Source organism: Hemitrygon akajei, chromosome 27, assembly GCF_048418815.1.
Source record: "Hemitrygon akajei chromosome 27, sHemAka1.3, whole genome shotgun sequence".
Taxonomy (NCBI): Eukaryota; Metazoa; Chordata; class Chondrichthyes; order Myliobatiformes; family Dasyatidae; genus Hemitrygon; species Hemitrygon akajei.
Window position 1 is genome coordinate 20383705 of NC_133150.1, and position 14453 is coordinate 20398157.

The window sequence follows — 14453 nt, forward strand, 5'->3', positions numbered from 1 at the left end:
GTTACTGACCCAGAGGTCCAGGCTTACTCAACAGCAGTCACGGGCCTGCGGTTGGCTGACATTAAGTCTGGGGAAGATGGGGTTTCTCTCCTATGCAATGTCTCAGCCAGTCACCTTTGTCCCATTGTGACCACAAACTGGAGGTGGACTGTGTTTAACTTCATTCACAGCCTCTCACAACTAGGGTGGAATGCCTCACAGTTGCTCTAAATTTTGTGTGGCACTATCTTCGAAAGGGCATGCATGATTGGCGTACAGCCCTTGTTGAGTGCTAGTGGGCGGAAATTAACTGTCATGTTCAGACACCACTGACACCTTTTAACATCCTTTAGCAATGGTCTGACCATGTCAATGTGGGCCTGGTCAGTCTTCTCCCCCCCCAAACAACCCCTCACCCACGGTTTCACACACCTCCTTACCATGGTGGACTATACCGCCACGTGGCCAGAGGTCATCCCTCTAGCATTGACGACGGTCACAGACATGGGCTTCTCAGTTTGTCACTTCCTCTGCTATTTCCCCTGACTGCGGTCCCTGGTTCCTAATTCACAGCAAACCTATGGACTGCCATGGCCCAGAACCTCGGTGTTAGGCTACACACCAGAGCGTATCACCTGCAGTCCAATGACCTACGCAAGCGGTTTCACCTCACCTTAAAGACTGCCCTGAGGACTCCTTTGACCGATGAGTGTAGGCACAATGGTCTCCCACGCATCCTGCTGTGGCACAGACTGACTCCAAAAGAGGATCTGCAGTCGTCCACAGCTGAGTTGGCATACTGGCAGCGTTACGAGTGCCAGGTGATTTTATTCCCGATGTCACAACTGCCTGTTCACCCTCTCAGCAGCGTTCCACGCTCCTCAGTAAATTCAGTTCCTACCTCCCATCAGTCTTGGGTTCCTGTTGACCTACATTCCACCTTGTTTGTTTCTGTCCACCATGACACACACCAACATCCCCCTTAGGCCCCTTTACGATGGCCTGATCTGCATTTTATAATGAAGAGAAAAGACTTTAATCATAGATAGGAGGGGTAAACCTGACTGTATTTTGGAAGTTAGCCTTAAACGGGCCCACCAAGATTTGGAGGATTGCACTGCCATGCCCCTGGTATCATGACATGAGCATGTCAACACACCTCTGGATGTGGCAGAAGTGCTGGCTGTTCCTCCCCCTGTAGAGCTTAAGACGCGAGCCGAGCAGACCGTCAGAGCTGGGACAGGCTCACAATGCCAGTTGTGGTGATTTCTGGCTGGGGAGTGCTCTGTAGGGTAATGTAATGAGTGGAAACGTACCTAATTCACAGCCACCAACACTGAGTTGGGTTTCTCTTTAAGAGGCTGGTCGGACGTGATGATGTAATGATATTAAGATTTTTACTGTGCTTTATGACAGATAGAATATAGTGGGGGAAGTGTCTGGTCATGTACTGTGGTAGAAGGAATAAAGGCATAGACTATTTTCTGAATGGGGAGAAAATTTAAAAAACCTGAGGTGCAAAGGGATTTGGGAGTCCTTGTGCAGGATTCCTGAAAGGTTAACTTGCAGGTTGCGTTAGTGGTAAGGAAGGTGAATGCAATACTAGCATTATTTCAAGAGGACTAGAATGTAAGAGTAAAGATGAGGCTTTATAAAGGCATAGTGGAGCATCGTAAGCAGCTTTGGGCCCCTTATCTAGGAAAATATATGTTGGCATTGCTGAGCATCCAGCGGAGGTTCGTGAGAATAATTCCGGGAATGGAAGGGTTAACATATGAGGAATGTTTGATGGCTCTGGGCCTGGACTCACTGGAGTTTAGAAGAATGAGGAGAGATATCATGAAAGCATTTGAATATTGAAAGGCATAGGTAGAGTGGATGTGGGGAGAATGTTTCCTTTAGTGGGGAGATTTTAGGACACCCATTTAGAACAGAGATAAGGAGAAATTTCTTTAGCCAGCAGGTGGCTGAATGAATATATATACATATATATATATATATCGAGAGAGAGAGAGAGAGAGAGAGAGAGAGAGAGAGAGAGATATCTTAAACTTCATTACCATACTGTACGTTAATAAGACAGATAATGAATTTCACGATATATGCCGGTGATATTAAATCTGATTCTGATAACGGGTTTCTATTTAAAAGCAATATATATATATATATATATGTTGCAGAAAAGCTATTACTCGGACACGAAGGGAGATTGCTTTTGAAAGTCTTTATTAAAACATGATACGTATCATGGAGAGCTCAACCTCTTAAAGCAGAGTTCTTGAGACTCTCCCCGAGTACACAGACTTTTATCATTATATAGACATAGTGTATGTTATCAAAAGCTTCCAAGCACGTATGTGAAATACAGCATGCAAGCAGGTAATTCCTTTGCTCAATAATCATGTCTTAGCACAGTAAAAAAAAATATAATCAGGTTACTGTTATCTTTATCTATTCAAAGCTACTTCTGCCTACAACCTTGAAGTTCAGCTATTTAAAAAAAACAGAACATCACGTGATTATGCTTTGATTACTCCCTCTCAAGCTAGTTAGCCCTTTACAGCAGTCCTGCAGAAGCAGTTTAAGGGTGCTGTGAAAAAAAACTCTCTAACCCCTTAGTATCTAGCTAGTAACAAAATTTCTTCCACTATATATATATGTATATATACGCACAGTGTATACATATATATTTCACATCAGAATGGATGTGCAGTGACACAAAGTCATGACTGAAGGACTGCAATAGTTCAGGAAAACAGTTCAGCACCACCTTCTCCGAGACAACAGGGGAAACTGTCGCCCTTGCCAGGGGTGCTCGCAACACATATGTACATCGGCTCCCCAAAAGCTCCTTTTCCAGGAGATCACAGAGCCCCACCTTCAACATCTGTGTCTCCTGATTCAAACCTGTTAGTAATTGCCACCAGCCCCGGCATTGGTGCTGCGAAATAAAGCGGAGGGGTCACAAAGCCGAGGCGTCACCGTTTCCAGGGTTATTATCATGGGCTCCGCTTTCTCTCCCTCAGACCAGGAGTGTCCACCTATAAAGTTAAGTGAACCACTTCTGACCCGCCACGGGAGCAGCGAGGAAGGATGACTCCGACTCTGCAAGTATTGATCCTGTTCATTGCACTGGAACTGCCCCAGCCAGCCCCCGCTCTCACCTCTGCAGAGAAGAAAGCAGTGGTTGATTCGCACAATGAGTTTCGCTCCAAGGTACCCGATGCCAGCAACATGCTGAAAATGGTAAGTGGAGTTAATTCTTTCTCACCGAATCTAAATATAACAGAAATCCTGGCGGGATTTGTCCCTGACACTCACAATTTGCCTGATGACTCTTCACCGACATTGTTTTAACTACTTGCGGCGAGGGCGCGAATTTCGACCGTCTGGTGGAGTCTCGGTTTGCGCGCTGAACTTCGCCGCGATGTCCTGCCTCGTTTAAATGCAACAGGCGCACGTTTTCACACCCGTAGCTTTCCACCAGGGAGAGGATTTTGACGAGAAGGAAACAGCAGCACCGGAGTGAGGTGGATAGAGTGAATGGAAGTTTAATTTACCTGAGCTGAAAGGGTCATGACCATCAGATAGAAACACGGAGGAGACGAAAGGGTGCTTCATGAAGAACGGAACGGCCACAATGGGTGAAACTTGCAAGGTCTCTCCAAACTGACTGGCTATAACTTTTCTGGTGAGACTGAGTCCGTCCATGTAATATCAAAATAGAGATATCTTAATAAACACAATATATTCCAGAGTAACACACACAGAATGAGAAGGAACTCGGCAGCTCGGGCAGCGTCTATAGAGAGGAATAAGTAATCGACGTTTCTGGCTTGAGACCCTCCTTCGCTCTGTCCGCAACAGGCTGGAAAAGCGGGAGGCCACCCTCTTTAATCCTACTTGCCATTCCGATTCCGACACGTCGGTATATGGCCTCCTCTGCTGCCATTATGAGACCACTCTCGGGTTGGAAAGCACTACTTCATATCAGAACTGGGTCACCTCCAAACTGACATTGATTTCAATAACCTCTGCAATCTGCACCCCTCCCTCCCCCTCACACACCTCTCTTTTTCTATTCCTCATCCGGGCTCCCCGCTTACACCTTCTCTGCACCTGCCTCTTCACCTATCTCTGTTGCCCCTCCATCCCTTTCTCAGATTCAGATTCAGTTTATTGTCATTTAGAAACCACAAATGCAATGCAGTTAAGAAATGAGACAACGTTCCTCCAGAATGACATCACAAAAGCACGTGACAAAACAGACTACACCAGAAAATCCACGTAACGTTTGGCAATCCCCAATCCAGAGTCTGGAGAGGCTGCTGCGTATTAATATCGCGCTACCGTCTTAGCGCGTTCCCCGGAAAGAAGCTCCAAATCCACCAGACAAAACAAGACCAAAAACTAAAGCTACAGGACCTGCACAAAACCACATAGTTACAACAGTGCAAACAATAGCATAATTGATTAAAAAAAACAGACCATGGGCACAGTAAAAATAGTCCAGAGATGTTAAAAGACTATAAGTTCGAAAGAAACCACCACACAGTTTCCACAAGTCCTCTCATGGTTCGCTCCACTCTCCTTTTAAGTTGCTCCTTCTTCAGCACTTTACCTTTTCCACTAACCACGGCCCAAATTCTCACTTCACTCCCCACCCCCCCACACCCTCACATGGTCTACCTAAAACTTGCTAACTTGTACTCCTTCCCCGCTCCCCACCGTTTTCCCCTTTCTGTTGCTGTCCTGATGACGGGTCGTGTCCTGACACATTGACTGTTTATTCTGTGATGTGTGATGAGCAAACCAGGGGCAGATGGGGTCCAGAGTTGACCCCCCTGTGAACTATGCTGCTAAAGAGAGAGAGAGAGAGAAGAAGAAGAGGGGGGAGGCATCCTGCTGCAGATGCTGATAATGAGAGAGAGAGATGATTTAGTATTATGGCTTCTTCGATATTTGTTTACTTTTGCTCCAAGGACACTTTTGCCTACTTGTAAGATTCTTGCTGAGACAGCAAGGCGGGACCAGGTGATGGGCAGTTGATGGATGGCTGGTACCCTGGCAGGGGAGATAAAAAGCAAGCCTGCTGAGACACAAGCAGACACGCCACGGGACACTGAAAGAGCGTTGTGCACCCACAGGAAGGTGGGGGTTTGGAGGATCGATTCGGGGGAATCGGTCAGAGGCTCACAGTGTGTGAAAACGGACCGGTGGGGGCTTGTGTGTGTGTCCACCCTCGCCTGGGTGACAGGCTCACCACTGAAGAATGGTCTGGTCTGGCCTGCTGCAACGGTATCACCTCTCTCCTTCTCTCTCTCCAATGGTACAGCAGCAACTATCTCGACTTAAACTAAACTGAACTGAACTCTGCACCATCTTAAGACTATTCATTTACCACTAGACTTCGATAGAGCTTGGTTTTGATTCCTAGTTCCACACTTCTGTATATATCATTGCTAACCTGTTTTATGTATATTTGCATTTTATAATACTGTATTACTTAGTTTATTAATAAACACTTTTAGTTACAGTACCACCAGACTCCAACGTATTATTCCATTTCTGCTGGTTTGGTAACCCGGTCACAAGGTACGTGACAATTCCTCTCCACTGATGGTGGCTGACCTCCTGCGTAGCTCCAGCATTTTGTGCTGTTTAGCATCTATTTATTTTTCTTTGATTAAGATCTAAGGGCTGATCAGATTAATGCTGATTTACACATAATTCCTCGAGATAGTTGCAGTTTAATAGCTGCATTAGGAAACACAGGTAAAAATGTTTTTGAATATACTTTTATAAAGGGTGGGGAGGGTGGTGGATAGAGGGGGTGTTGACAGAGTATTTTTATTATAATTCAGTAGAAAAGAAAACAAAATGGTCTAGGTTTGGACTGTTATTCATAAAGTAGGTTATGGGTTCAAAACCAATTCTAGCACACGAGCTAAACAGATCCAGTAATGTAGTGAGTGATTTCTGCACTGTCAGAGGCGAAATCTTTCAAATAAGTCTGCCTGTCCCAGAGTTTAGAACAGTTTTACAGGTCTATTTGGAGAAACAAAAGTTGGACATTTTCTGACCAGCTATTGATCAGTCATCATTTTCTCCTTTGTGGGATCATAGTACTTACAAATTAGCTGCTGTATTAACTTGCAGAAGTACAAAAATAATCACTATGCATGCAGCACATTTGGATTATCGTAGGGCATGAAAAGTATTGTATATCATTTGTAATTATTTTTCAGTTAAAAGAATAGTGAGGCGTCTGCTAGTTCAAAATACTTTGCACAAGCGTAGGACCCTTCTGATACAGGTCTGTACTTTCCACCAGATGCAAGGTGATAATGTAGTGTACTCTAGTGTAGGTTTTTTTCTGTTTTGTTTTTTACGTAGTTCAGTCTAGTTTTTGTACTGTTTCATGTAACACCATGGTCATGAAAAACACTGTCTCGGTTTTACTGTGTACTGTACCAGCAGTTATGGTCGAACTGACAATAAAACTTGACTTGACTTGTGTGGTGAACTAGATATACCTGTCTGACTGCTCCTGTGGCTCCTCCCACAGACCCTGCTGACAGCCCCTGTGGCTCCTCCCACAGACCCCTGTATAAAGGCGACTGGGGCCTGCTGCTCTCCCTCATTTTCCCAGGATGTAGTGTTGTTCTTCAGTCAATAAAAGCCGATATCTCACTTCCTAAGTCTCAGCGTGAGTTATTGATGGTGCATCAACTTGACAAGACTTATTGTACAATTGTTTGTATCTGATTCCTAGCAGGGTAAGGGAGTGTAGTTCTTCTTACTGATTCTGCAGGGTTGTTTCACTGTCCTGTTGAGGTCTCTCACAAATAAACCTCACTAGTAGTGGGGAAACGATTGTTGAATTCAACAAGACTCGGACAAATAAATATTCATTGAGCTAGCTGCTTGTGAGGGTTGCTGGAGGCAATGAACAATGAAGATTCAAGATTGTTTAATGCCATTTCCAGTACACAAGTGGAAAGGAGAATGAAATAATTGTACTCTGGATCTGATGCAGCACAACAAATATAAGAAAGTGATAATTTAAAAAACAAAATAAATATAAATACATAAGATAGCTTATATACACAGAATGATTGCATATCTGTAAAACACTGGTAGGCATGTCTGTACATAAGGACAAGAAATAACGTTGAAATATAAGGACTAAATTTTGAATACTGTAGACTGCATTAACAACCTCACTATGCATAACCACTGTTTTACATAATACTATCAAACAATGTCTCATAATGTTTATCACGGAGTAAATTTTATATCGCCACATTTACTTGCTCAGAGCAGGACTGAGTTACTGCTGCTTGTTCAATTCTGATAAAGTCCTGATTTTACATTTTCTGATCAATGGATTTACTTTTAGAGATGGGACAGACAGTTGGAGAAAATTGCTCAAAACTATGCAAAGAAATGTGTGTGGGCACACAATCCAAACAGCGGGGGAATAGGAGAAAATTTATATGCAACAGGTGGTCAACTAAATCCGGTAAAAGGAGTAGAGAACTGGTATCGAGAAGTTCAAGATTACACATATGACACAATGGAGTGCACCCCAGGAAAGATGTGTGGGCACTATACCCAGGTATGACTTCTTACTTGCTTCTCAAAACTTTATTGTATTTTTTGCCTTAGTATTTAAAAGCTGTGCAACTGTGGTACCTCATCAAGCTTGGAATATTGTGAAATTGAGGAAGTTGCTTGATATTGATGAAATGAACACTTTAGAATAGGTCTGAGCTTGCACATACAGTCTAGATACCCTTTTAAATTGTGTGAAGTGTGTCACTACCATATAATTTCTTGCTCTGTGAATTACCTTTATAAAAGTGTTGAATCTCTTATTTAATTAGAGAGGAAAATGAGAGTATGGGCTTTCCATCTCTTTCATGTCTTAATCTTAATGCAATATGAATTTCCTCCTCATAACTTTACATTTTATACCCGATTTGTTGCTGAATTAGATTTGTTGCAGATTTTGGTGTCTTCATTCATTTACTTACAATCGTCTGAGTTCAGGAAATGCACACTTGCATTCTTTGCTCACACATCCCTCCAAGGAATGTGGATCCTTTTCGACTGCCCTTCCAATTCAAGGGCTAAAATCACATAAAACTTACCTAGTTTCATAAACTCTGCTTTCATAAGTTATTTTGAATTAGCTGCAGCACTTGGGTCAAAGTGACCAATGCTGCTGGAGAGCTCTCTTAGTATCCATTTTTGAACCACTGAATTTTAAGCATCCATACAGTTCTCTTCCATCATTTAAATCTAAGCATAATATCATGATCGGTTTTCATTTTGCATTCAAAATATGACTCATTATCAAAGCAAACTCTTTTTCCTCCAACTCTGGAGTCTGTCATTGCAAGTACTTTTTTCATTTTTTGAGTATCTGTTAATAACAATTCTCAAATAAATACTTTTCGACATCATAGCAGACACTGCTATCTTGGGACATCACTGATTGTATTTATTTTGTCACCTGCTCATTTATTTTGCTCATTACTCACTCCTATTTGCCCCTAGACCTGGGTAAACATATGTATATCATTTCCATATATAAGGTGTGGCGGGGGGCAGGGAAGGATAATGAAAAACAAATAGAGCTGTTAAATTTATCCTATGTCCATTTATATGTTTACCTCTCTGATTCAACGTATATCTGATTCAAAGACTCCTGTTAGCTTAAAATTAATCAAATTACACAGCTATAACATGTTGTCTATTCTGTATCTTTGAATACACATCTTCAAAATTAAAGGTCTTTTCATCACTATTACTGACTTCGAAGTGAAAGTTGCTTATATTCACAGATCTTGCCAAACTAGAAGGGGCAAAAGAATCAGATTAGAAATAACAGAATGGGAAGGACCAAGTGTGAAAATGGATATAAAATGACATCTCAAATTTAATGTGGGACAGTGTGAATTTTCGTGTATCGGAATGTATCAGACACACATGCCTAATAAAAGATAATTCAGAAGAATAATCAAATGCTGAACTACAGAACCATGGAAGGAGAATACAAACACCCCAGCATCCAGGAAATTTCAAGGAATGATGCCTCAAAAAGGCAGCGTCCATCATTAAGGACCCCCATCACCCAGGACTTGCCGCCTTCTCATTGCTATCATCAGGAAGGAGGTACAGGAGCCTGAGGATACACACTCAGTGTTACAGGAGTAGCTACTACCCCTCTTCCATCAGATTTCTGAATGGACATTGAAACCTTGAACATAACTATGCTACTACTTTTTTCTTGTTTTGTACTACTTATTTAATTTAACTTTTTACATCATGTGGTTTCAGAATCAGGTTTAATATCACTGGCATATATCATGTAATTTGTTATGTGGCAGTAATACATAACAATAAAAACTGTAAACTATAGTAAGAAGAATTTCACGACATATGCCAGTGATATTAAACCTGATTCTGATTCTGAGGTTCAAGTTAAGGCCTGGCCTTGTGTGCTTTGTCTACTCTGATCACTAAGCCATGCAGAAGTGAGCTGTGCTGTTCATCAAAGGTGTCACAATTCAGAATTATGAGGATCTATTTAGGCTTTTCGGCCCTGAATGGAGGCTGCTGAGAGATGATCACCTTAAATTGTGAAACAATTAACAGCTCCAGTGACCTGGGTTCGACCTTGACTTCCTGTGGTGTCTGTGCAGAATTTGCATGTTCTTTGTGTGACATTGTGTATTTTGTCTAACATTGGTCCAGTTTTCTCCAGTATCCCAACAACATGTAGATTGATACCTTGACTGACAGCGCTGAGAATTAACATGCTGCTGCTGGAACCCCTTTCTCCAGCATAATTCTGCAATCCCATGTCTCTCAGATTCCACCGTCAATCCTTGGATCCTTGGAGCCTTCATACTCCTCCCACCCCATCTTCCCTGAACGCTCCAGCCCTCCTCTCTCCTCAGACTCTACCAACCATCTTCCTCCTTCTGATCCCATTTCCTCCGACCTTCCCCTCTCTGAGGCAGAACGTTCTGCCCTCAGTAAGGGCCTCACCTTTGTCCCCACTGTGCCTGCACCTCAGTGAGTTCTGTGCCCGTCATGATGCTAAGTTCTTCTTCCACCACCTCCATCTCCATGCTGACTTCTTTGCCAAGCACTCTGCAGCCCGCACTGATGACCCCCCTCCTCCTGCCTTCAGCACTCCTCTTCCTGGACACCCTGCCCTGGTCTTCTACCTGCTCTGGATCTTTTTATTGCTAACTGCGGATGAGACATCAACCATCTCGACTTTAACACTCTCCTTCCATTCTAACTTCACTCAGTCCTGATAAAAGGATGATGCCCGGGACATTGACTGTTTACTCTTTTCCACAGATACTGCCTGGCCTGCTGAGTTCCTCCAGCATTTTGTGTGTGTTGCTTTGGATTTACAGCATCTGCAGATTGTCTTGTGTTTTTAGATTGATAAATTGATAAATAGATCTAGGCCCCATATGGAGCCAGTGATCATTAATGGAGAACGTGTGGAGCAGGTTAAGACCTACAAGTATCTGGGAGTACAGTTAGACGAGAAGCTTGACTGGACTGCCAACACAGATGCCTTGTGCAGGAAGGCACAGAGTCGAATGTACTTCCTAAGAAGGTTGGCGTCATTCAATGTCTGTAGTGAGATGCTGAAGATGTTCTATAGGTCAGTTGTGGAGAGCGCCCTCTTCTTTGTGGTGGCGTGTTGGGGAGGAAGCATTAAGAAGAGGGACGCCTCACGTCTTAATAAGCTGGTAAGGAAGGCGGGCTCTGTCGTGGGCAAAGTACTGGAGAGTTTAACATCGGTAGCTGAGCGAAGGGCGCTGAGTAGGCTACGGTCAATTATGGATAACTCTGAGCATCCACTACATAGCACCATCCAGAGACAGAGAAGCAGTTTCAGTGACAGGTTACTATCGATGCAATGCTCCTCAGACAGGATGAAGAGGTCAATACTCCCCAATGCCATTAGGCTTTACAATTCTACCACCAGGACTTAAGAACTTTTTAAAAGCTATTATTAATGCTTTTTGAGATAGTGATTTAGATGCATATCATTTTTTTTTACTGAGTTAAGTATTGTATGTAATTAGTTTTGCTACAACAAGTGTATGGGACATTGGAAAAAAAGTTGAATTTCCCCATGGGGATGAATAAAGTATCTATCTATCTATCTATCTATCTATTAGTAGGCAATGTAATTTGCCCTGATGTATGGGGGAAGGAAGGGAATGAGATTATTGCAGAAAGGTGCTTGATTATCTTCTGTCTCAGTGGGCTGGATGACTTGTTTTCATGCTATACAAAACTATTAGAAATAATTGAAACTGACGTGTGACATTGAGGCAAAGGTTTAAGTCTGAGAAAGTAAGTTATAGGAGTATTGTAATCACAAATTGAATCATTGGCATAGGGAACAGACTTCTCCAAAGAATGGGGAATGTGAAAAACTTGGAATAATGTAACAGTCATTAGGGAAATTTGGAAATTTGGAGCTGAAAGCTAAAATATTCCAAGTTGCCTTTCCCAATGATAATAACATTAGTTGTGTTTACTTGCGTGATGAATGGTGGAACTGCCAACAGTAAGCAGGAGGTGGAGATTTTAAAAGAAATAAAACAACAATGGCAGGATGGAAAAACCATAGGGTTAACCAAAACTGTGGAAATTTTCTAGGTTAAGGTTAAGATTTCAACAGCAGTTTAAAAGAAAACAATATAATGGTTTCTTGTGCACATCAGAGGCTCTGACGTGTCAGAACTGATCTGGAGGGCACAACAATCATTCTTGATCATAAATGTCAACTAACTTACCTCACGTTTACAGATCATCATAAGCTCAGTTTAGCAAAATATTCGATTTCACATGTATCCCATTGTTTTACAGGTAGTATGGGCCACCAGTGACAAAGTGGGCTGCGGTGCTCACTTTTGTGATAAACTGCAAGGTCTGGATAGTAAAAAACTCTCTATTCTGGTATGCAACTATGCACCTCCGTAAGTACAAATTACCTGCAAGGATCTTTTAGCCAATCTAGAATAAAATACATTTCTTATGTTACACCTTTGCGTCTCTGATCTCTTCAATTAATATTCAGTCATTGACGATGAAGTAATAATATGCCACCATTAATGTAAATAAGTGCATAATGAGTAAAAGTCACAGATCCAAAATATCTTTTGCATTATTTGTGAATACAAAACATTTGAAAATTCTGATCAGATTTTTGCATGGTATTTCTTTTCTCAGAGGTAATTACATTGGTTCAAAACCGTATAAGAAAGGAGCTCCCTGCAGTGCCTGTCCACCTGAATATGAGTGCATTGATAACCTTTGCAGTAAGTATGCTTTTGCATGATAATTGAAACTAAATTGTCACTGACTTATTGTCTTCCTCTGCTATTTATCTCTTTAAAATATCATGGATCTTGAAGTTGTTCTAACCTAATATTCAAAGTTTGCAAACTATTATCTGACATGATTTATACCAGATCTATTTTGGTGAGACTCTAAGTGCAACAAACACTCTCAAGTGGGTAAGCTGTTGCAAAAATTGGCATGCTGTACGGATTTGATGCTGCTCTGCATTCTAGAGCACTATGACCTGACTAATTTTCTTTCTGATATTTGTACAGCTGAACAAGCAATCAGTAGCAGTGGGCCTACCACTAGCAATATGAAACAAAATCACTGTTAGTTGTAAATTGATTACTATTGACTTTTTTTATATAATTCTATGTACTGAACTCTAAAGGGAGGAGCGTGGTAAGGAGAGAAGGCTTTTACAGAATTATCCTGAGCAATTTTCCAACTTTAACATGCAGGAGACATGTTGCTGTTTACATGGACATCTTCACTTAAATCTGCTGCTTGTTTCAAAAAGCAAAAACCAGCAGATCATAAACAACATTGAACTCCAATCCAGAGAGAGGGCCTCGACCCAAAACGCTTTCTTCCATAGATGTCGCCTGACCCACTAAGTTCCTTCACCAGTTTGTATGTTACTATATTGCTGTTTCCAGTCAAGATCACACTGACCACTGATAAACTCTGTTCAGAGAACAGATTACAACCTACTCCCTTGCTGTAGAAGGTCGAACTTGGCAGGAGAACATCTCAGCACCAGCAAACTTCATTTGATCCTCTCTTCTAAAGTTGTCTGAATGGAGTTTGCACTTGTTCTCTGCATGGGTTTGCCTGGGGTGCTCGGGCTCACTCCCAAATCTCAAAGCCATGTGGGTTCATAGGCTAATTCCCGATTCAAAACTAGATGGATAGTTCAGAGTTCAAAGTTTCACCACCAGCTTCTCAAAACACTTCATCACTGTGGATGTAAGTGCTACTGGATAATACTTATTGAGGCAGGTTATCACATTTTTCTTTGGTATCAGTATGATTGAAGCCTGCTTGAAGCAGGTGGGTGCCTGAAATTGCCGAAGCGAGAGGTTATTGATCTCAGTGAACACACCAGCCAGTTGATTAGAACAGGTCTTTAGTACTTGGCCAGGTACCCTGTCTGGGCTGGATGCTTTTCGTGGGTTCTCCCCGCTGAAGGCTGCTCCCACATCAGCCTCAGAGACTGAAATCACAGGATTGTCAGGGGCTGTGGGAGTTTGTGATGGTTCCTCCATGTTTTGTCCGGTCATTGTGAGCATAAAAGGTATTGAGCTCATCTGGAAGCAAAGCCCTGCTCTCGCCTATGTCACTTAATTTAACTTTATAAGAGGTGATAATATTGAAGACCTGGCACAACTGTCGAGCATCCTTTGTTGATTCAAGTTTAGTCTGGATTTACCACTTTGCCATAAGATAGCTTTCTGGAGATTGTACCTGGACCTCTTGTAACTTTTTTTGATCAGACTTGAATGCCTCGGATCTGGCTCTCAGCAGTTGCAGATCTCATGGTTCATCCAGGGCTTTTTATTGGGGAAGACTCAATGATTTTGTGGAAACTCGCACATCTACAACTTTTTTTTTTAATAAAGTCTGTGACAACCATGGTGTATTCATTCAGATCCACAGATGAGTCCTTGAACACGGTCCAGTCCTCTGGCTCGAAGCAGTCTGGCTGCTCCTCTGCCTCCTGCAAACTCTTTGTTGTCCTAATCTCTGGAGTGTTGCTCTTTAGCCTCTGCCTGTCTGAAGGTAGGAGAAGGACAACAAAGTGTTCAGATTTACTGAAGTGCCATCTGGGCATGGAACATGAGGAATTGCTTATCTTAGTATAACAGTGGTCTAGTGTGTTGGGACCTCTGGTACTACAGGTTATGTGTTGATGCTAATTGAGCAGGGTTTTCTTCAAACAGGCCTGGTTGAAATCCCTGACTATGATCTGAAATGCATTGGTATGGACTGGTTTTAGTTTGGAGAGGGAATCATGTAGCGTCTCATGCCCTTGATTATAATCAGTCATTGGTGGTATGTAAACTGCGGCCAGGATT

The 14453-nt window shown here is 42.3% G+C and overlaps 1 protein-coding gene across 1 annotated transcript in view; it reads left to right on the top strand.

The window, feature by feature from the left end:
* Nucleotides 1–3026: 3026 nt before the first annotated feature.
* Nucleotides 3027–14453, top strand: part of LOC140717168 (peptidase inhibitor 16-like) — a 49688-nt gene continuing 38261 nt past the window's right edge. The window contains exons 1-4 of the mRNA XM_073030458.1: nt 3027–3225; nt 7382–7600; nt 11899–12008; nt 12262–12350. Of these exons, the coding sequence (XP_072886559.1) occupies nt 3073–3225; nt 7382–7600; nt 11899–12008; nt 12262–12350 (571 nt within the window). The 5' untranslated portion in view covers nt 3027–3072. The remainder of the gene's footprint in view (nt 3226–7381; nt 7601–11898; nt 12009–12261; nt 12351–14453) is intronic.